A 24,826-nucleotide genomic window follows, 5' to 3' on the forward strand; every position below is an offset into this window, starting at 1 on the left:
CAGCATTAAAAAGGATTCCCTTCACCCATGGGCTACAGACCAATTATTATTCATCACAAACGTTCAACAAATACGAAATGCCGTTAAGGCTTTTGTGGCTCATCAATTTCCCATATATAGAACATATTGAACTTGCATCATAATCCAAGAATTGTCTTTGAAATCATCACATTCTAGTGCCAGTAATATCCGTTTTACAAGGTATCTGAATAATTTCGATGTTCACAACTAATCATGTAATTATGGTTAAGTCACAAATTTAAAATAAATAACAAGAAAATACTTTATCTGGACATTGCAAATATATGAAGAAACACACATACAGATCCAGTAACATTCAACAGTTACAACATCGTTTTATTCACACCGGAAATGTAGACTGCATATATCCGTTTTCGTCGTCTTGCGTAAAGTTTGACCGATCACTTGATCTCATTTGGAAATGGTCATATTCGCCCTCCGGAACATTGTGAACATGGTCATATGTATCAGAAGGTGGTAGGTCATTTTGTTTGTCTGAAAAGGTGTTATATTCCTCCTCTGGAAGGTTGTCTTTACTTGGGGAAGGTTCATCATGAGTGTCGGTTTGTTTAAGACCGGTGATAGATTCCTTCAAGGAGTAATGTTGCGATACGTCATTCGGGGGTACATGGCCATCCGTAGAGTTTGCATAAGCAGGAATACCATCGGATAACGAATACACTTGATTAACTTCTCCTGCAGTTTCATATTGTATATCACTCGCATCTTGGTCATTTGCATATATATTCAAGTGATTGTGATCCTGTGTATATTGGTTTGTAGCTCCAGTTGCATAGTCATATTCCTCTTCGTATCGGATCTCTGGTTTAATTACAGACCGGCTCTCCATCTTCAATGCGTTTTTGTCAGCAGCATCATCTATGCCATACACTTGGTTTCCCACGTGAGTGGCATCCATACTATTATTTCTGAAATGAAATTTAACCACTTTTATGTATACATATATACATTTCTGTATAAGCGTGACAGGCTACAAAATGTTTTTAATTATGATCATTATATGCGTTTCAATGAAAGTGAAATGTTCGAAGGGATTGACTGTGGTGCAATAATGTCGATGTAACATATTTCGTGGTGTTCTGTTCTTTGCGCAAAAGACATTCCACTTTCAACTTTCCAGTTTATGTGTTGTTGTTTTTTTTTTCGTTCGACGACAAATATTGTAGATTGTTTCAATTTATTTTGCGCTAAGGTTTTTGCATGCGAAAATAATAAGATGTATTACATACCTTCTTCGACGAATGATAAACCAAACGACAAGCATCACCACGCCAGCAAGGATTATGGAAGCAGCTAAAAGACCGCCAATTAAACCTGCTATAGAAAACGTTTGTTATCGTAAGTGATACAACAACAAAATGCTAACTGTATTTTAAATAAATTTCTATACATTTTTAAAGTCTTACCAGAGCTCTTTGAGGAATCATCGAGAAACGACTTTCCAGGCGCTGTTGGGAATGCAACACATGGGGGATCATTTTGGTTGTTTTCTGGTCAGGAGAAAATAGAAATGTCATTTGTACATCGCTGTCTTACAGCATCGAGTTTTATGGAATATAGAACATCAAGTTGATTATCAGTATGATTATTTTTATTGCATTCAACATTTATGCTACATTCAATATTGCGTATATGTTTGCGTTGTATGCAAGAATAAACTCTGTGTTTTGTATCAGTTACGTTAATATTTACATATAGATGACACTACTTACTTTTTGATATACACACAAACGCCTTTCTCTCTGTACAGCTTCCAATTTTCAATTCCCTCGTCTTGGTTTAACTTTCGCACAGCTCTCAGAGAGATTTTCTGGAAAAGCAGATTATAATTGTTTTCATATTAATATTCATTGTGTTAAAAACAATTTGTAAGGCGTGAACCAATCAAACGATTTAACAAATAATATACCATACCTGCCATAAAAAATGATGTGTCCATGACCCAGATGTCTTCGGCAAAGTCCATGCATTTCGGGAATACATGTAGACGATGTTCCTCTGTAGCCAATTGTCCTTCATAATTATTTTCACAAATTGCTATTGCATCAGTGATATTCATCCTGTCTTTGACGTATATTCCTTGCAAACTGGTTCCTGTTTTATTAAAGAAAGTCGATGCTTTCAGTTCTTTCTTAACACTACGAATGATGCAAAATTAGTGTACTTCAATCTTATAAAAAGCTTACGATGTAATCTTCGTTTCGAGTGAACATTTATTATCAATACTACACATTTATTCGTAAATATCTGCATTCTAACGATGATCGAATACGAATGTATATTTGCCACCGCCTTCTACATCCGAATTCCCAGGTACGGGCAGACAAACATACGCCCTCTATATATATACATATACACCCTACTTAGTTCAGATTTTGCTGAAACGGTATAAATAAGGTAAATGGTTTATGCACTTGTCAAAAAAGGCAGATCACTTAAACAAATCATAGCAATTAGTTCTCATTCACACCTTTACAATTTCAAGCCGAAATCAAAGGCTCGTGATTAGCCCTTTCGTTGGTTCTAGCTAAAAAAGGTTATCCAATCGTTGTCTTTTGGATATAGCAAGTTACATATAAATCAATGTCATCATAATGCTTGAAGATTTTTTTCTTTCTCCATTTGATCACAGAATGGTCTCCCATTTAATCTGTTCCAGATTTCTCTGTCACCTCCTAGTGTGTGATTTATGTCAATCACTAGGGTTTGACAGATAGGACGTACTGACAACAATACAATGACGTCACTGTGGCAGTTCAATCATGTCGCGTCAACTGTTGTCTTCCTTCGTCATTTGTGTTGCTAAGTTATATATCTAGTTATTGGCACACTGTATCATATACACCATATACACCATGTGTTGGTGATCCGAAGATATAGATTTGAATTTCCTGTCGTAGTTGTACCGAGAGAAATATATATAATATATGTACAATTCGTATCCATGTATGTAAATACATTGCGATCCAGGTATTCATATCATCGTATAGACGACTTCCACAATGATCATGTCAGGGTATCGGGCCGGCCATCACTGCGCCATTGAAACGGTCTTTTTAAGAACACCGATGTGGCGCAGCGGTATAAGCTGCAGGTATTTCTGGCTAGTCGATTGGGTGCCGTAGATCGTGAGTTCGAGGCCCGGTCAGGGCACGAGTCAAAAAGTTGTCTTCCTTCGTCATTTGTGTTGCTAAGTTATATATATATAGTTTGTTTTCATAAACTTGACCTTGAGTAAGACAATATTGGAAAAAAATAATCGCCCTCTACTTGGAGAAATTTCGGTTTCGGTTTATTAAATGAAATAGCAAAGAAACCATTTCCGTTATCAATTTCAACTGACTTTCACATGTGAACGATATCTTTGAAATATGTCGATTTGTGATACTTCTGTATTAAAATTTCAAACTTTCAAATTTCAACGCGTACTCACTATTATGACATATCCTGAGTGAAGAATTCAAGAAATCGTATTCATCTTGACATATACATTTATAGAGATTTGGTGTTGTTCCTTTGATACAAAAGAGAATTTGAAAATTAGTATCTTACCTTACAAAACATACAAAAAAAAACTGCGTTAGAATAAATCATGTTTCCTTTTATATCTGTTAAAAATGAGTAAATAATTCCGGCAGGATATAGGCTATACAACCTAATTTTACGCATATACCAAAGGGGAAATACTGACTTCTACGACATTTCTTGATAGAGATGTCCCAGAATCTAATCTCCTGACATAGGCACTTTAATGTTGTGGATCCATTTGTAGGTTTACATGACAAGTCGCTGGTACATACGTCATCGATGAGCGGATCACACATTTCATTGAACAGAAACTCTGTTTAGTATACCACATTAAACGAAGTTATTAAAAAATAATCTTATAGGAATGTGTAACAAATAAAAGAAACGTATAGGCTTTTGATGCGCAGTACATTTCCCGAGTCAGGATATTCAATGGATATGCTAAAAAAATGCATAGCAATAGTTCGATTAACAATTTTTAACCTCCGAATGAAAGAGTGAAACTTGTTCCTTGATTAATCAGTTAAACTGGAATTGATATAATACTATAGTCAACAGTAGACAAATAACATCTTTATAAATCAGAGTCAGTTCCAAATATGATTACAAAACCAAGTACCATCAGAAGCATAACAATAAGTATGGTGGCATAATTCTGCCATCGTGTTATTTTAGGTCGCGTTACGGTAACATGACTTGTCGAGATAATTATGTCGACAAGTCGTGTTATTTACACGGCAAGTCGTGTTATTATGACGACCTGTCGCGATAATTTCGCGAATCTCGACCTAAAATGTACCTTTGCTCAGATATGCCATCTACTTACGTTGTTAAGATAAGTTATAAATAGATATCCAGCCGTTTCGGAACGTCTCGGGCTTTACACGCGTGTACATAATGCGCATGGCTGACATGGATCAGTTGCACTGACCGTAAGTACAAAGTAGTGAAACTTGAAATGTTTTACATCGTGTAATATTAATACAGATTATACAAAAATACTAATTTTGGCAATAAATAATATGAGTGTAAAGCCCGAGACGTTCCAAAACGGCTGGGTGTCTATTTATAACTTATCTCGACAACGTTAAGTAGATGGCATATCTGGGCAAAAGTACATTTTAGGTCGAGATCCGCAATAACCTAACTTGACCGGTCTTGATAAATTATCGCGACAGGTCGTCATAATAACACGACTGCCTGTGTTAATAACACGACTTTTCGACATAATTATCTCGATAAGTCAGGTTACCGTAACGCGACCTAAAATAACATGATGGCAGAAATATGCCACCATAATTATTGTTATGTTATGCCATAAATAAGACCATGCATTCGAACTATACACTATGTAACTTATTCACTGGGCTATTTCTACTGTCAAACGTTGCAACTTATATACAAATATATGAGTCATGTAAAAAATGGGTGTATCACTAGCAATATGTTAGTTAACATCATTTTGTTTTTCAAAAACTTATCGCTAAAATTTTAATGAATCACATAGGGTAACACGTCACGTATTTATAGATTAAAACAATGGATTCATATCACAAGACTTTACTTTATGATATGGTACCTACTGTCTTTGCATTTGTTTGTACTTCCATCCCAAAAAGATTCGTCATTACATACACATCTGCCAAATCCGTTAACCTCCTGACACGTAAGAGTTTCTTCACAGGTCTCTTGTAAGTCAATATCACACCTTCCATTTCGAGAAGAAGCTGTGGAAGAAAATGGGCATCAAAAGCTAAAAGATAATTAAAACTCGTAGTGACGATTGTACTCTTTAGATTATCAAATAAAATTGGCACGTTATTAGTTGAAATGCAAAACTGGAATGAGTAAACAATCTTAGAAGAAACATGCCCATAGGCCGGTAAATATGATCGATGTGTTTCAATGCATGACCATTGGCCTTTAAATCTTCTGTTTATAAGGTACCCTGCACAATCAGATGAAGTGTATTGATATAAACATAGTATCAAGTAAAGCTGCAATTTGCAATAGTTTACAACATGCAACAAAATATAATTATGTATGTATGCCAATTCATATAATATTTTTCTTTCCGAAAGCTTACCTGGAATTCCACATGTCACCACGACTCTTTCACGGGATGAACATGCTCTATCGCGATACAAACATTTCAGTATATATTCTTCAGAACCTCGGCATAGGAAATCCCCAGAAAAGTATAATCCATCAGGAAAGTCTCTTTCTTCGCTTCTGTTTCCTCTGTTATCAGAAAGTAATAATAACTGACGTAACATTAACACTGCTTGGCTTATCAAGTATATCATACTATAAAAACAAAATTTGCATTAACAGTGCTTTGCTGCGTCATGTTAAATGAAAATTGTTTCCAAAAATGGAAGAATCATTAAAGGTTGTTACAACACATTAAATTCCACGATACATTGCCTGTATGTTTTAAATAAATCTTATTAGATTCGATATTTATTTCAAAGGCCAACAGTGGGATCATAACAGAAAACCTTATTATACGTAAAATCATATAAAGGCAAAGTTTCATTATTTGGGACAAAACCTTACAAGTATACACAGCAAAATGCAGAGGTTATGCCGCTGCTATGAATGTCTTCTTTATTTTGGAGATATAAATTATATAGATACTTCAATATATGTAGCGTTATCTCAAATAGTTAGTGTTGTCTTAATGAAGCACAAACATGGATTTCTCAAATATGTAATATAGATGTCGACAAAATAATGTTTTGGTTTTCGATTGGTGCATTTTTGCAGCCGTTTATAAGTCCATGGTATAGGACAAAAAATTAGCCCTATAGCTAGCCCGAGTTTTCTCTGGCCCTGTCACCATGTCTGGTGTAGGGCCAGAGCGCACTACTATATGAAAACGTGGAATTATCCGACACTGTGCCGCCGCGGCTTCCGTAGTAGTCTCGCGATTATCTCCCTTTGAAGAACTCTCAATATTGACAATGTTGTTTACTACGGTTGATGCATACTTCGTGTAAAGAAAAAGATGTTGTATGTAACTTGCAGCATCCACGGTGTAAGTACTTTCAGTTATCAGAACTTATATAAGTAATATAAGTGGTTTTTGTTCATTTATGACTGTTATTTCTTACAAAGTACGATTATTTCAACAGTTGTGAAACCTCTGCGCTCGTACCACGTGGTGTCACTATACGATGTGCAGACGGAGCTATGACTCTCAGTTGTGAACTTTTAATAACAATGCTGCTATTTGAATTGAAGATTTATTGATGCCAATCACTGTTGAACATTGAAACTACGACATTTATTAAGATTTATGGAATTTTCGTGATCGAAGGAATCGTCAGTTTGTCAAAATTTTCAATGCATGGAAGCTCATAGTTACCATATAACTGACAATGCTAAAATTGCTATACATGTAAATTCAATTTTTTACGCGTATTCTTACGTTTCTTTGTTTCTGTTTATTACGGACTTTTACCATTTTTCAACATTTTTCAACACCTTTCAACACCAAAACACTACAACTATATGTAAAACAAACTAGTTGGAAATAAAGGATGTTGTACGAGGTAAACTGGCTGTACATTGTTTATGGGACAGCACAGTAAAAGTACCCAATCGGCTGAAGTTGAGATCCAGCTACGGTTTCAACAGGCAACGGGACAACGTCTACGTCAAGGACACAGACATCGGTCTACACCTACACGAATTCATACAGCATGGACGACCACACAGACAACACACATCAAGTAACGGAGCTCAGTGAGGCAACACACACCAGTCAGCCTAGGGTAAGGACGTTAACTCCCAAAGCTAAGGAACTGTACGAGGATGCAGTCCAAAGTCACAACAAATTTTATGAGGATATGTGGATAGAATTAGATTCCCATCTTCGACGTGTAAAAGGTGAAGGTAGGAAATTAGATCTCGATTCCCTGATCGACCTTGAGAGAAACATACGGGAATGTACTGGTAGCCTTGATAAACTCCAATCCAGTTTCTTCGATTATCTGAAACGCAAAAACACAGAAGAGAGCCTTGAACTTCTTGATAACCAGAGTTTGAGATGGCACAGTCATACGTTAGTCATAGATCAATCTATTAAGGAATAAGGCACGTGTATGGAGCGGGCAGAGAAGCAAAAGTCAATTGAGCCTGCATTATCTTCGAGACAATCCAGTGCTGGGTCTAGTTCGAAAAATTCAAGTGTGATTTCTGTCATCGCTAGAAAAAAGGCAAAGGCTGAAGCACAGAAGGCACGCCTGCAATATGCTGAACAAGAGGCGGCCCTAAAGAAGAGGCAGACAAGGCTTGAACTGGAAAGTGCTCGAGCTAGCGCAGCAGCCAAACTGGAGAAAGCCGACCTAGAAGCTACTCCGAAATTTGACACGCAGCAACGAACAAGAGCCTATGTCGAAGAAACAGTATTTCATGATCATAGTGCTGAACTCCCGGTGACAGCAGACCCACAATTGCATTTACCTATGAATCCAAATGCACCTGTTTTTACTACGGCAACCAATACGGACACAGGTATAGCTATGGACCTCACCCGTTTTCTGTTGAAGAAGGATCTTCTTCTCTCAAGGTTAACAAATTTTGATGACAGACCAGAGTCATACCAAACCTGGAAATCAAGCTTTAAGTCAATCATGGCAGATCTTAACGTCACCCCAAGAGATGAGATGGATTTGCTTGAGAAATGGTGTGGACCCGAATCTAAACGACATACAAAACAGTGACATAAACAGAAAGACTTGTTTTCTACACAACGTTAGTTCCCACACTCTCAACAAATGTAGGGCCTTCCTTACCATGTCGATGGAGGAGAGGAAGAAGTTGTTGCGGGATAAGAAGGTCTGCTTCCGGTGCTGTGAATCGACGTCACACATCAGTCGCAACTGTGATGTGAAACAACCTTGTAGCGAATGTAATAGTGAAAGGCACTGCACAGCACTCCATCTTGAGCATCAGTCGAATTCAGGCTCCTGAGAGTACGGCGAGGAGCCTGCATCACTGGTATCTAAATCTCCTGTCCAAGTTAACTGCACGCAGATCTGTGGCAATAAGTTCAAAGGGAAATCATGTGCCAAAATTGTTCTTGTTGACGCGTTCCATCAAGACCGACCCACAGACCGCATCAGACTTTATGCTATGATTGACGACCAGAGCAACATGTCACTGGCCAAATCACAATTATTTGACCAACTTGGCATTAAAGGAAAACAACACAACTACGTGTTATCTTCGGTGTCCGGGGTTTCGAAGACCACAGGCAGAAACTCGACTAAGGTTATCGTTGAACCTGTAGACAGGTCTATAAGTCTTGACATTCCCATCCTGTTAGAATGTGACCGCGTCCCTGAAATTCGCGATGAAATACCTACTCCTGAGGTAGCCGAAAACTACGCCCATCTCAGAGACGTTGCCAAGTGTATTCCTCCTATTGACAACACTGCTCACATTTTGATGCTTATTGGAAGGGACGTAATTAGAGCTCATCATGTTTTGGACCAGAGAATAGGACCATCAAACACGCCATATGCCCAGAAACTCCCTCTCGGTTGGGTCATAATCGGAGAGACTTGCTTAGGAAGGACTCACATTCCAGAACTAGTAAATGTTTGTAAAATCAATTTCCTAGCAGATGGCCGACCATCACTCTTCAAACCCTGTCCGAACGAATTTGAGTGCATCTACGATGCGAACAGGTCCTTAAAGGAGCTTGATGTATTAGGAAAACATGCGTTCCATCGTACAAAAGAGGATGAGAAAGTCAGCATGTCACAGGAAGACCGAAGGTTTCTCGGCATCATGAAAGAAGAGCTTGTGAAAGGTGATGATGGTAAATGGATAGCTCCACTGCCATTCCGCGATCCACGACCAAGATTGACTAACAACCGAACACAAGCTGTTAAACGAGCAAGAACCCTGGATACAAGTCTGCGAAAGAACCCCGTGAAGCGACAGCACTTCGTAGACTTCATGGAAAAGATATTCAGTAGTGGCCACGCCGAGTTAGCGCCGGCGCTTAAGGACAGCGAAGAATGTTGGTATTTACCAATTTTCGGTGTATACCACCCGCGGAAACCGGAGCAACTTAGAGCAGTGTTTGACTCCTCGGCAAGGCACAATGGAGTTTCATTGAACGATGTCCTCATGTCTGGTCCAGACCTTGCAAATAGCTTACTTGGAGTGCTGATGCGGTTCCGAAGGGAGTCGGTAGCTATAGTAGGAGACATTGAGCAAATGTTCTATTGCTTTCAAGTAAGGGAAGACCACAGGAACTACTTAAGGTTCTTATGGTACTAGGACAACAATCCGGAAAATGAGTTGGTGGAATATCGCATGTGCGTCCACGTCTTCGGAAACAGTCCTTCTCCTGCCATTGCCACCTTAGGACTTCGAAAGTCAGTCGAAGGAAATGATGATGACGTTTCCGACTTTGTCACTAATGACTTCTACGTGGATGACGGGCTTACCTCATTACCAACTGTCGACGAAGCTGTTGACCTTATGAAAAGAACACAGCATGCACTTCACCAAGGAGGGAAACTACGCTTACACAAAATTACCTCCAATAGTGATGAAGTTATGAACTCTTTTCCTGCAGACGACCTTGCAAAAGGTGTTAAGGATCTCGATTTAGGATGTAAACCACTGCCTATTCAGTGTAGCTTGGGAGTCAGTTGGAGTTTGGAAACCGACTCGTTTCTTTATCAAGTCTCAACAGAAGCTAAACCATACACGCGCAGGGGCATACTGTCAACTGTCAACGGGATCTTCGACCCATTAGGTTTTTTGGCTCCAGTAGTAATCGATGGGAAACACTTTTTGAGATCTCTTATTCATGGAACCAAGGATTGGGATGAACCTCTCCCCGCAGAACATCGCATACAATGGGAACTCTGGAGAGACTCTCTTGAACACCTACAACATGTTCGTATACCTCGGACCTACGCACAGTTTTCATTCAAACTATCTATTGACAGTACCGTCCATGTCTTCTCTGATGCTTCCGAGAAAGCTATCGCTGCAGTAAGTAATCTACATACAAAGGATGGAAACGGAAAACAAGATATTGGATTCATTCTTGGCAAGGCTAAGGTAGCCCCCCTCCATGGCCATACGATACCGAGACTGGAATTGTGTGCTGCAGTATTGGCCGTGGACATAGCAGAGACAGTATCTGACCACTTACATATCCCTCTTGAGAAATTTCGATTCCACACCGATAGCAAAGTTGTACTTGGTTACATATACAACAAAACAAGGAGGTTTAATACATATGTAGCCAATAGGGTAGAACGCATTATACACGTGACGGACGCAGATCAATGGTCGTATGTGCAAACAGATAGAAATCCAGCAGATGAAGGGACAAGATCAGTACCCGCCCAGGCTATTCAAGACAGCATGTGGCTCAATGGACCTACTCGTCTTACTACGATTAATGATATGACATCAGAGCATATGTTTGATCTGCATGAACCAGAAGATGACAAAGAGGTAAGGCCCCAGGTTCAAAGTCTAAAGACAGACGTCAAACAGTCACCACTTGGTTCTCATCGCTTCGCAAGATTTTCTACTTGGTGGAACCTGATCAGGGCTATTATGACACTGACGCATGTTGCACAGTCCATTGTCAGCAAGTCCGAGTGTAGGGGTTGGCATATTTGCAGTAAGGACAGAAGTGTTGCTGCTTACCACAAGGCCGAACAATTCGTGGTTAAGGAGGTGCAAAAAGAGGCATATCCGGAAGAACTAGACAGTCTCGAACGCGATCAACTTCTTCCAAACGGAAGTTCGATTCTGTCACTGAACGCATTTTTGGATCAGGATGGAATTCTACGAGTAGGCGGACGCCTAAATCAAAGCCATGTTCAACAGAATGAAATGAATCCAATCATCATCCCTGGGAAGCATCATGTCGCATTACTTCTCGTGAGACTATTTCATGAACAGGTTAAACACCAAGGGCGAAATTTCACAGAAGGAGCCGTGAGGACAGCCGGATATTGGATAACGGGCTGTAAGCGCTTGGTATCAACGGTCTTGCATGCGTGCGTGAAATGTCGTAAACTTCGAGGGAAATTGGAGCACCAATTGATGGCAGACATACCTTCCGACCGACTTCAACCTGGCCCACCATTCACCAACGTCGGTGTGGACACTTTCGGTCCATGGCAGATTGTTAGCAGGCGTACTCGTGGTGGTTCAGCCCAAGCAAAACGCTGGGCAATTAGGTTCACATGCCTCACCACCAGGGCTATCCACATAGAGGTGGTAGAAGATCTGAGTTCGTCGTCTTTTATTAATGCCTTCAGAAGGTTTACCGCTGTGAGGGGCCATGTAAAACAGATCCGATCAGATCGTGGCACTAATTTCATTGGCGCGGTGGATGATCTGCAGATTAACGCCTTTAAGGTTGAGGAAGAAGCAGTGAAGACATTCCTATACGACCGCGGAACTACCTGGCTTTTCAACCCACCGCACGCATCACATATGGGCGGGGCTTGGGAAAGGATGATAGGTGTCTCACGTCGCGTTCTTGAGTCAATGCTGACAACAGTGATGGACACTAATTTGACTCACGAAGTACTCGTTACCTTCCTAGCTGAGGTTTGCGCGATCGTTAACGCCAGGCCACTAGTACCCGTGTCTTCAGATCCGGAGGATCCATTTCCAATCAGTCCGGCTACACTTCTGACACAGAAACCAGACTCCATCATCGAACCATTTGTGCCTCTTGATAATTATAGTTTGCACAAGGCGCAGTGGAAAAGAGTGAAGGTTCTAGCCGACACATTTTGGAAGCGCTGGAGAGCCCAATACCTCCATACTCTACAACCTCGACGGAAATGGAATGACAAGCGCAAGAATATCGCGATAGGGGATATTGTGCTACTGAGGGACAAGGAGGTATCAAGGAACAACTGGCCATTGGGTTATGTCGCAAGGGTCTTCCCAAGCAATGACGGTTTAGTTCGAACGGCAGAGGTCAAGATTACTTCCGGACAAGGAAAGCCTGTGTTATATGTACGACCGATCAACGAACTGATCTTACTTCTTGGAGACAACAAAGGCTGAATGTGTCATAGAAAGTGTATTATGTGGTACTCGGTAGTGTTGTCTAGTGACATCAGGCGAGGAGTGTGCCGCCGCGGCTTCCGTAGTAGTCTCGCGATTATCTCCCTTTGAAGAACTCTCAATATTGACAATGTTGTTTACTACGGTTGATGCATACTTCGTGTAAAGAAAAAGATGTTGTATGTAACTTGCAGCATCCACGGTGTAAGTACTTTCAGTTATCAGAACTTATATAAGTAATATAAGTGGTTTTTGTTCATTTATGACTGTTATTTCTTACAAAGTACGACTATTTCAACAGTTGTGAAACCTCTGCGCTCGTACCATGTGGTGTCACTATACGATGTGCAGACGGAGCTATGACTCTCAGTTGTGAACTTTTAATAACAATGCTGCTATTTGAATTGAAGATTTATTGATGCCAATCATTGATGAACATTGAAACTACGACATTTATTAAGATTATGGAATTTTCGTGATCGAAGGAATCGTCAGTTTGTCAAAATTTTCAATGCATGGAAGCTCATAGTTACCATATAACTGACAATGCTAAAATTGCTATACATGTAAATTCAATTTTTTACGCGTATTCTTACGTTTCTTTGTTTCTGTTTATTACAGACTTTTACCATTTTTCAACATTTTTCACACCTTTCAACACCAAAACACTACAACTATATGTAAAACAAACTAGTTGGAAATAAAGGATGTTGTACGAGGTAAACTGGCTGTACATTGTTTATTGGACAGCACAGACACCGTTTGGTGTCGCTAAGAATTTGGTGCAAATACAATAAAATCGGGTGTGAGATAACACCTACCTTATATGTATTGATAAATGAGATATTTATTTACACCGGAACACCCATTCAGTCCCATCTAGGTGGTTTATTCCGCCCGAATAGACCCTCGCTTTACGCTAGTCAAAATTTCGAAATGTTGACCAGCCATTTTGTAAGTGACAGTACGACTAACTACCCGAATCGGAACGCAATGGACCGAAAAGACCACATATCATTTATTGTGTTTTTCTTTTTACATTATTTAAAATAAGAAAACTAAGCTTATTATTTCCCAAAACCTGTTATATTCAATTTAAAAATTCATTATTTATAAATTGTAAGCGGTAAAATATATAAAAATATAAATGTTGTATTTTTTTCTTCTCGCTCCATCGCGCACTGATTAGGGTAATTAGGCCGACCGCGACCTACATAGTTAGCAATATGGCATCGAGTCAAGTATGGAATTTTGACTAGCGTACAGCGAGGGTCTATATAGACGAAATAAAACACCTAAGTGGGACTAAATGGGTGTTTTGAGGTAAATAAATATCTCATTTATCCATATATGTGAGGTAGGTGTTATGTCACACCCAATTTTATTGTATTTGCACCAAATTCTTAGCGACACCAAACGGTGTCGGATAATTCCACGTTTTCATATAGTAGTGCGCTCTGGCCCTACACCAGACATAGTGACAGGGCAAGAGAAAATCTTGGGCTACCCTATAGCTTCAAAACCAGGGTGCACCTCTTGCTTGTTCCCGTTACATACCCGTATTTCCCCTACATTGTGTTTCAGGAAGTTCTTGCATCAAAAAATGTTTTCGGGATACAGTATATTGCAATTTGCTACAATTTACAAATGTACTTCGCATATGGAAAAGTAAGACCTAAATATCCGAACTGCTAAGGTTATTATAAGCAATATCTATCATAATATTCAATGCATTCACTATACAAATAGATATATTTACATACGTTGTTCCAAATTGCCGGCATACGACATTCAAATTATCGTTTGTCCAGACATCATTGCAAAGGGATTTCCAGTTCCCATTGTTAAAAACTTGTACAAGTCCATTGTAGCGGTTAGTTCCATCGACAAGCTGCACAGCCCCTTAAACAAAGTTATCATCGATGTCGCTTACAGTTATTATATAGACGTTTTCATATACAGGCATTTGATAGCGTCCCCTTTCTCAAACTCAGTTAAATATACTGATATTTTATCAAAGCCTTCCTATTATCACATCACGTTTTCCTCTTTCAATACATGCGTCATATGCATTCGGTATGCAAAACGTAATTTGCTTTAAATTATCAGAGTATACATATTGTTTCTACCCACTAATCATGTTTACATGAATCTTACGTTCAGCAGGGTTTCCACCTCTCACGTCCCCGTTGGGAGACTCACGATATTGATAGCTTTCTCCCACGAAGACCTCTCTCACGCGACGTGAGACAAAATCTCACGTTTTTCAGAAAATTCTCCCTCTAAATCACGTTAAGCCATTACTAATCAATGTACCAGATTGCATGGCATCCAAAAATTATGTCTGGCCTTTATCAATACACTTGGACCGTGGTTTGTTTGTGTATACACAGGTGTGAAGGCAATTAGTCTGACATACAAAAAAATGTAATTAAGAGTAGGCAGTCCGTTGTCGGGCCGGCTTGGATCAGCCATGCGTCAAGTCTCGGTCCCTTTGGTCATTTAAGCAATGGCACGGTTAACTAATAACGTTTGTGATAAGAATTAAAGGCCATCACATGAAAACAAATACTTTAATAACAATTAGCAATGATTTACTCACATGAAAATGATATGAATGTGACAACATCGTACTGACAGTAGCAGAACATTTGTACCGACCGCCATCTTTGATTGGGTAATAGTAAAAGAAGAGCCGGAAGCCTCTATAAAAATTCCGGATTTTTATGTCATGTTCAAATAGAAGGAGTTGAATCTTTTGATTGACAAATAAATTAGATAGATATATAAAAAAGAGAAAGAAAAAATACATTGGGAAATTAAAATAGATAAAATGATTAAAAAATCGTTAGTTAGACCAAAACCAAAAAAAATTATGTCGTTTAAATGTTGCCGCGCTAAATCTCCCAAGTTGAACAAACTCTTGGTGGGAGATCTCCACTTTGGCATCTCAAAAGGGTGGCAAAGCATTCGATATCAAGCTCCACCCACTACTCGCCTGGTTGGCTCGGCGAAAATGCACTAGAATATGTGTTTCAGTTCAGCAAGGGTGGTTTAGTTCCCAGACTAGCGCCCTATCACAAGTTACAACTATTGAGTTGTTCATCTCATTTTGTTCGTTGGTGTTCATTTATATAACATAAACATCTGCTGTAGATATTTATAAAATTGTGTTACTGATAACCGTTGGATGATATACACCAGGCACTTCATTATTTATGATCTTTATCAATACATGTATTTTAACATTCATGTATAAAGGTGGAAACTTATGTTATATGCATGTGGCGGACCGCACACGTTTCTGCCGTTGTCTATATCTCAACTCTAAATTGCAGAACGTGAAACTGCCTTGGATAACAATTTAAAAACCTAGGTATTCCGTGGAAAGAATGTACGAATGTCACACATTTGTTTAATTAAGTGTACAAACCTAATATGCTTGATAAAGGTGTACAAATCACCTACCTTCGTTAGGATTACACTGAAGGAATACGTCGTCGTTTTCGGAATGGGAGCAGTTCTCACTCCCCAAACCGTTGAAATTACAATCGTTCAAATTAACTTCATCGCCGTTGCATTCAATGCCGTCCAACCAGAACTGTCCCTCACCTCGCTCTGTGACAGTGACTGGTCTGAACGAACCACCACTGTAACAAGATATTATATGACATATTTTATAATTGTCTCGTGATTTCAATATGAGACGAAAACAAAATATGTATAAACAAAGTCTCAATATACCAATGGTCTTGATTAATTGATCAATTATACAGGCATCGCCCTTTATAGGAAATCTCATTCTTTTTTTAAATATAGCCATACATTTAAATATAATACACAAATGATAACATATCCCGGGAAACAGTCACCTAAATTATTGGATCTTAGGATATCATTTCTGTACGATGAACATTTATGAATATATAACATAAAGCAAAACACTATTTGTTTTATTCGAGTTAATTTAGCTTACGTGTGACCGAGCTGTCGGCAGGCTACATGGGCATTTAACACAAAGTTATCCCATCGATAAATACAGACAGAGCCCCATTGACCGGCGTGATATACCTCCAGTCGGCCCTCGTACTGGTCAGAACCACCTACAAGCCGAGTCAGGTTATCTATAATAAATATATAAAGGGGTTAAATTCGCCTTTGCAACAAAATATCATATCAAATGTTCACTTTATATGTCGATCATGTCATAACTATTACCTGAAAACATCTAATGGATATCTACAAGTCCTGACGTATCAGCGGTCCTGAAACCCCTTCACAATGTGAGACGGCTCAAACAGAAAATAGGAGTCATTTCCAGAGAAGATGGAGAAAACAGGGCATAGAGTATAGAAAGAGGACGTGTCTGTACTTTCATTAAGCAAACAGGTATTGGAATTGGAATTGGAGTTTATCATTGACTATTGCCAAAGTATACACGTCCCTGAATTTAGGGAAATGCATCATAATCATTAGCCTTATCCTGATTTCAGGGACCTTTTTCATTAATCGAAATTGCCTTTGTTGGTCGATTTAGGTCTCCGCACACGCTAGGGTCATATGTATACGTATATGTATATGTGTCTACGGATTAAGATACCGATATGTATCAAAATTTACACATGAAGTTAATCAGATTTAGCATGGATTATGACATCACAAATGCTAAGTTATTGAATGGCCGGATATTGTGACGTCATAATATTAACGAATAAAAGGTAAAGAACGAATATGTAATAAGCTATTTATGAGACGTATTATTAATGTGGCGAATCAGAAAATTATAATCAAAGAAGTTTGCAAAGTGAAGACAAAAGTACAAGTAAGTAAAGTAAAAAGTACAGATGTCGGTTTTGATTTGGTATACCAGAAGATTAACCAAACAGCTCGTACCAGAGTTATTTGATGTATCTAAATTGCTTAGCAATCGAATGTCAGCTTAATCGCTTATAGGAAACTCGAAACATGTTTGGCCACAAATTGCAAGTGAAAAAATATGGGATTCGCATTACATAATATATACGGTTACATATAGTAAATACCAAATTACAGAACCATACAGTTGTCCTTAAGTGATGTTAAGGACCAAAGGTGTGGCAATCCAAATCGCCCAACTTCCATGGAAACGCGTGTCACATCCACTTTGGCAATCCTTATATATTCATTTTTTGCACTATTGTTATACTACTATCCTAAACATTTGTATTGATATAAATGTCATTTCGATATATTAGCGGATGGTTCTGTTGAAGTGGATTTAACACAACAAACTATTTGTCATTAATTACCTGGCTAACCTTAGTTATTCCAACAGAAATTACCAAAGTAGCAAAACTATCTAAATTGATGTAATATACTGAATATTGTTAATATTTTCTTTTCGTAAACGATGGCTTGAGTACAAATGTCGAGTGTTTTTAAGGCTTACATCATGCACAAGACCGTGTGAATATTTTCATCGACAATGATATGATAACAGCATTCGTTGTTTATAAAATTAGAATGTACCTATTAATATCAGAGAACTAAAAATATTTTCTGAAGTGTCATAAAACTAATCTCAAGAGTAATTGATGGTTTACAAATAAACAAGAACCTACCTTTATATTCGTCGCATGCTACATAAATTTGGTCAAAGTAGTAGTAACAGTTCTCAATTCCCCAACCTCTAAAGGAACAGTCCTGTATGTGAGTTTCGTTACCGAGACACTTTATATCGTCCATCCAAAACTTAAGACTTCTAGACCGTTCTAAATATCCAGCTGTTCGACTTGATCCGCCTCTGTTATAATATACATTAATATGTCACGTAGTACTTAGACTGTCTTATTGTTTTAATCATTGTATTCTATATAGGTGGAGATGTACGGATTGTTATCCTACTGAGAAAAAGCATGCGGACTTTCACGTTAGTTATGATACTTTCTTTAGCCTTACTTGTTTTAAAAGTAATTGAAGCATTGAAGAGTCTTAAACAGTTAGAGATGGTGGCAATATGAAAAGAAAAGTCTTATGCTTCATCGTTTTAGGCAATGTCACAAGGAATGCAATAAATAGAGGTTACAAAATAAGTGGTTGTTGGATATGGAATTTATTTCACATGAGTAAGTTCTTTTTTTAAAGTTACAAAAGACACGAGCTTTAGCGAGTGTCTTTTGTAACTTTTAAAAACTAACTTAAGAGTGGAAAATAAATTCCATATTCACCAATCATGAGTCGTGTGACCTATTTCTACCACAATAATATCGGCTTGAATTAAAGGGAAACGTGGCCAAGTCTTATTTCGCATATACAAATAAAGTGTTCAGGTGACGGCCGGGACCCGGTGATGTGATTTCATTCGATTGTTGATGACGTCCAAAACAATTGCAGCTCGGGTCAAAGTTCGAATTCTTGACCAATCAAAAGACCGGAAGGTCATAGTGGAATATAACATATATATATCGAATAGTCGGAATTTATACAAAAACTTGAGAGTGGAATAACACAGCGTATTGTTGTAGAAGTACTGATACATGACTTACTTATAACCAAGTTGACGACATGCAACGTGTGCATTCTGAGGAAATGTATTCCATTTATGATCACATATTGCTCTCCATTCTTCATCGTGATATATTTCTAGTCTGCCCTCATTTTGTATCGGTCCATCTTGTAACCGTAAAACGCCATCTACAAAACACATTGGTAAAATTTAATTTTTATTTTTCTTTGCGAAATAAATTATATTGCCTTTGTCATATAAATCAGTATTTGTATATCATTGTTTCATAGAAAGAAATGTATCAATTTAAATTCATTTTATATGTCCCGATTTCGTTACTACAACTGACGACATCTATATAAATACATATTGAGAACACATGGCAGCACAAAATATTGTTTACTATGTCATCCTTGTGTGTTTGTCTGTCATTTAGTTGCCACAAGATATTTCGTTCTGAGCTCTAAAACAGGAAAATTTCAAGTTATTAAAGATTCCCTTTTCTTGATCATTGAATAAACTGTATTTCATCACAAACAAAAACGTTGTCTTTGTTTGAATTTGCATACTCTTTATTAAGTATTATCAAAACAAATGTGTTTGCCATTTTCGAAGATAAATTTGTACATGAAAGAAACAATGCAAGTTCTTGTTGAATTAGCCGCTTCGATATATTTGGACAATTTTTTTTTTTTTTTTTTTTTGTATCCGTTTGATTTTAACATGATTGACTTTCTAAAATAACAAACTTTTCAAAAATGATATTTTGACAACGGCTTTTTCCTACCTTCAGTTATATATTCAGTTAGATATATTGTCTCATTTCTTCTAATCTGTCAATCTTTAGCTAGCGTATTGAACATTTGGTAGGGATAGCTTATCAGTCATTTACTAACATCAACATAATGATAACAAACATGTAAACAATGAAGTACGTGTCTATTCACTTACATGTTAAGGACCACGGGTCATTTCACCTAAATTATACCTAATTGTATCAAAAGGTCGATAACCAGTTCATGGTTACATTTACCCTTTGGTGGTTTGCACGTTTGATAAACATAGGCATTGTGCTCGTCCTTGCATTTGGTAGATACGATGGGTTTGGAGTAACAATTTTCAATACGATCTTCAGTCCCATCACAATCTACATCTGTTAACCAAAACGTTCCATCACCCGAATCTCCATTTTTCCATGATCCTCCTCTACAACAATACATATTAAATTAAAAAATAAGTACAAGTTTTTTGTTTCTCTAACTTAAAACCATTTAAGTTAATATGGAATCGAAGGTGTAGGCTTCCGAGTATTCCATATGTATCTTGAAATTCATCTAAATTTATCTAACAAATGGAGTGTAGCGTTACTCGTTATCCTTTATGAAAGTATCCGACTATCTTAGACAGAACTCTGTATCTGCGAACTCGAGGAAGTCTAGTTAGACGTAATCCGTTTCCTGATCCGCCCAGTATGTATAGCTGACATTCTTTCTCTTGGTCTTAGGACTCATAACTCTGCTTTTAAAACAAGCCAACAGATTTGGTTCTCCAAATTTGTCAACACAATACTGTCTGCCTACTGTTTGATGCCAAGAATAAGTGCTATGTCATCGAGATACATGCATAGCTTAATCCGCGACTCTCCTAAATTACTGAACCAAGATCATAGACTTGCCCAAGACCGGATGCAGGTCTTGATGCTATAGGCAGATTAAATACACCTTCAGGATGGATTCACTTGAACTAAATAAGTTTTAATCGATGATTCGATAAACTTTAAAAGCCTAGTTTGTGACACATAATCAGTAATATTACGTCTCGAAGCATGTTTTCCAGAGTTGACCAGGAACATGTTTTGCTGAATCATCCTCGTTTAATGGGAGGCGATGATTCATTTTATAACCATAGGTCATCTAGATAGTCGGGGGGGGGGGGGGGGCGTGCAGGCAGTGGCGGCCACTTGGCGGCCGGGGTTTGATTTCTCGTCCTAACGTGACATGGCATAACCAGCCCAATTAAATCCTGAAATGAATCTGAAGAGATAAGACAGAGTCATGATATGATGCAATCGTTAGAATAACAATAATTCTAATGACCATGCGTTACTGCATAAAATCGGCAACAGGAATGGTATTATAGCTCACAATTCGCTTTAAGGGGTGAGTTGTTTTTTTTTTTTTTTTCGGCATAGCCGTCTAATTTTGTTTTGGCCCCGGATATGACGCGACAGGTGGCGTTACTGGTCAAGATGAAGTATGTGATTGGTCAATGTAGCGGTCAATACAAAATGCAGATAAACAGTTAAAAACGAAACAAAGTTAAAGGGACCTCATGGTAAACCAATATTCATTTTGTATTTTTTATCATATCATTTGGTATATCTTTTAAAAAAATAACCTTCTGAACAATGACCATTCGAATTTGATGATGTATGTACATAAAAACATCAATTATCAATTATTAAAAGGTTATCACCTTGAATATGCAAATTTTGTGACATATACGATAACACATGGAAACAAAAATGGCTTCATTTATTAATTGCATTGCAGTTCGTTTATAAATTTATGTTCCAATGAATCATTAAGTTATCGCAAATATAATGTATTGTACAGGTCAAGACAGAGAGAAAAGAACTTAAATAAAAGCTATACGCAAAGTACACTTTAGTCGAGTTCAGAAACATTTGAAGGTTTTGATCAATCATGACTTACCGTTTGACGCTTTTTGACGAATGCAATAGAAGTTAAATGATTATGAAAAATCTTTTACATGAAATGTCGAAATTGATATGCATGTTAAGAAATGAGACTGTGCCGAAATATTACAGTGAGAAATAATAGAAATGTACAGGGTATTGAAATTGAAAATTGTACGATTCTGTTGTCACAATATGCTGATGATACTTTTTTTATTTGAAAACCGCATACCTTTTAAATATTGTTAACTTAACAATAGACCCTTATACCATCGTACAGTGACACTAAAATGCCATAATCTGATTGAAATCTAAAACTTCAAACGCTGGTGTGTGTAGGGAACTATACAAAAAATGTTTATAAACCTGTTTAACGAGATTGTTTAATAGTTTAATTATATTAAATCATTCAAACCAGGAAGTTAATATTAAATTGAAACTCATTTTCCGACTCCGGTAGAACTGACAGTAACATAACATTTTTGTCACTTATTATTGAGTCGATATGATTTACTAACTGAAGTTTTGTTTATCTATGAACACTAATATTGTTGTGTTCGATATAGCATCCTCTCTATGACTCTAATCCGTAAACGTGAAACATGACGTTTATCCACACCCTTACTCATAACCGAGATCACAGGTTTGGTTTGGGTTGTTTTTATTTAACGTCCTATTAACAGCCAGGATCATTTAAGGACGTGCCAGGTTTTTGGAGGTGGAGAAAAGCCACTCCGGAGTACCTGGAGAAAAACCACCGGCCTACAGTCAGTACCTAGCAACTGCCCCACGTAGGTTTCGAACTCGCAACCCAGAGGTGGAAGGCTAGTGATAAAGTGTCGAGATCACAGGTAACCGACGATATGTATGTTTACCTCGCCACTTTACCATTTCCGTGTATTGATGTATTTATCAGTGACCAATGTCCCTTCTCACTTAAAAGCAAGCGCCAGTGCCAAATAGTAAGATTTACTGTATTTTGTATTTTGTATTTGTCATACAGAAAATGAGCTCCCCTGCATCTGGGGCTTTCTCTGCGTCCTCTATTCTTTTTTTTAAGGTACAAGACATTTTAATGCCCCAAAACATTTAACAATTTGGACTGCTGCCAGGGTTGAGGCCCTGGATTCAGTATCCTGACAAATATGTCCTCATGCATTCATTTACACATTTCATTCCTTTATTTTCATTCAATGTATTACACACATTCATACACAAATATATGCACACCGTCGTTACATAATACATTGCACATGTACCCACTGCCCTGGATTCATTACTTCCTAAGTAATTTCATTCACCATATATATATATTTAATTATTACGTCACTCACTTGATTGCATCTCGCACATTGATTTCGCATATACATACATACATACATTACATACACCGTATGATATTTCGATACCTCAATCATGATCACCAGCTGTGAGTCAGCCATGCTGATGATACTTCATTTATACTCGACGGGTCTGAACATTCTTTAAGGGCATCATTTTGAATATAGGCATAACATTTGCTATTTTCCATCTTTCGGGATAGGAACAAGTTTGAAGGGACACATTAAATATGATAGATAAAGGTAGAGCAATCTCATTAATAATCAATTTCAACATTATATGGCTTATTCCATCAGGCCCTGTTGCTTTATTTATACTTAAAGAACATAATATATCTTTCACTTCGTCGGATGTAATAACTATATCGGTAAGTATGGAGTCAGTTTGTGTATCAAATGTAGGTAGGTGTTTGCCTTGGTCATCTAGTATCGATATAGATGTAAAGTAATCGTTTAGAAGGTTGCATTTTTGTGTGTATCCATTGGAGCAATTTCTAATACGTTTTAGGGTCAGAATTGGATCTATCAATAAGGTTATCAATGTTTTCATAGAATATTTCCTTGGCGTGTTTAATCATATTATTAACTTTGTTTCGTACTTTCTTGTATTTCGTTATGTTATGCATATTGTTGTGTTTTATCATTGTATTTTTTAATCTATTTCGTATACGTATTTGTTTTTTAATGTTGTTGTTAAACCATGGTCTCTCGTGTTTGCGTATTTGCACTGATTTTGACGGTATACACATATCCATAGCAGTCGTAATACTAGTAGTTAAGAAGTCACACATGTCGTTAACATCGGTACACGAGTCGAACTGTTCTTGCCATTGTATGTTATTAATGGTAGTTTTTAGCTGATCGATATCTGTTTGATCGTAGATCCACACTTTACGTTTAACTGATTTTTCAAAATCTCTTTTCACATCAATTATTGCAAAAACTACTTTGTGATCACTTATTGAGTTATCGACGTTAATTACATCAGAAAGGGTTGTAGTGATAGTATCACTTACTATGATGGGATCAATCAAAGTAGATGAGTTTCCAACCATTCTGGTTGGTTCCAGTATAACGTTGGTTAGGTTAAATGATGTAAGTATATTATATAATTCTCCTCGGTTTAAGTTTAAAAAATCTACATTGAAGTCTCCCATTAATATTATATTGTTAGTAATGTCAAATGCATTGTCTAGTGAGTGTTTCAAGCGTTGCCAAATACCATTTGAATTTGTTATATTTGGAGGTTGGTACAGATTTGCAACTATATATGTTGGTTATTATAGTATACTTGTGCCCAGATAATTTCATCATTTGCAAATTCAAGATCATTTCTTCGCTTTGCTATAATAGAATTTGAGAAATACATAAGAACACCAACTCCAAACATATTTCGGTCTTTACGGAATGGCTCGTCACTAAAGCCATGTATATGAATATCTTCGTTTGGTATTGTACAATCTAAATGACTTTCTGTAATGCAGAGGATATCAACATCGTTTGATATCGATTCAACATAATTTATCTTATTACGTAAATTTCTAATGTTTAGTTGCATTAGGTTTAAAGAGTGAAAAGTAGATATGTTTATGTTATCTGGACCAGGGTTTGGATGGATATCTCCGGACATAAGTAAACGAAGCAGAATAGGAACTG

General features: G+C 37.6%; 2 protein-coding genes across 2 annotated transcripts in view; both read right to left on the minus strand.

The window, feature by feature from the left end:
• Positions 1-269: 269 nt before the first annotated feature.
• On the minus strand, positions 270-1,781 carry LOC117321737. Its single transcript, XM_033876249.1, has 4 exons — positions 1,755-1,781; positions 1,449-1,532; positions 1,272-1,359; positions 270-950 (listed from the first exon to the last, which is right to left on the minus strand). Exons 3-4 carry the CDS (start codon positions 1,304-1,306, stop codon positions 362-364), a joined length of 624 nt encoding a protein of 207 aa, XP_033732140.1. The 5' UTR covers positions 1,307-1,359; positions 1,449-1,532; positions 1,755-1,781; the 3' UTR covers positions 270-361.
• A 21-nt stretch (positions 1,782-1,802) lies between these two features.
• The window catches only part of LOC117342375 (neurotrypsin-like), a 31,174-nt gene continuing 8,150 nt past the window's right edge, over positions 1,803-24,826 (minus strand). Inside the window, exons 3-13 of the mRNA XM_033904527.1 lie at positions 20,121-20,338; positions 19,173-19,320; positions 18,249-18,430; positions 16,625-16,751; positions 16,117-16,298; positions 14,412-14,550; positions 5,657-5,811; positions 5,154-5,297; positions 3,734-3,883; positions 1,957-2,136; positions 1,803-1,852 (exon numbers count right to left, since the gene is read on the minus strand). Coding sequence (XP_033760418.1) covers positions 1,803-1,852; positions 1,957-2,136; positions 3,734-3,883; positions 5,154-5,297; positions 5,657-5,811; positions 14,412-14,550; positions 16,117-16,298; positions 16,625-16,751; positions 18,249-18,430; positions 19,173-19,320; positions 20,121-20,338 — 1,675 coding nt within the window. The remainder of the gene's footprint in view (positions 1,853-1,956; positions 2,137-3,733; positions 3,884-5,153; positions 5,298-5,656; positions 5,812-14,411; positions 14,551-16,116; positions 16,299-16,624; positions 16,752-18,248; positions 18,431-19,172; positions 19,321-20,120; positions 20,339-24,826) is intronic.

Source organism: Pecten maximus, chromosome 2 (assembly GCF_902652985.1).
Source record: "Pecten maximus chromosome 2, xPecMax1.1, whole genome shotgun sequence".
NCBI classification, from domain to species: domain Eukaryota; kingdom Metazoa; phylum Mollusca; class Bivalvia; order Pectinida; family Pectinidae; genus Pecten; species Pecten maximus.

Excerpts from the sequence above, each read along its gene's own strand:
- LOC117321737 (XM_033876249.1), bottom strand. The coding sequence starts at position 1,306 with ATGCTTGTCGTTTGGTTTATCATTCGTCGAAGAAG. Across the intron at positions 951-1,271 it reads TTTATCATTCGTCGAAGAAG|AAATAATAGTATGGATGCCA; the intron begins GTATGTAATACA and ends ATTTCATTTCAG.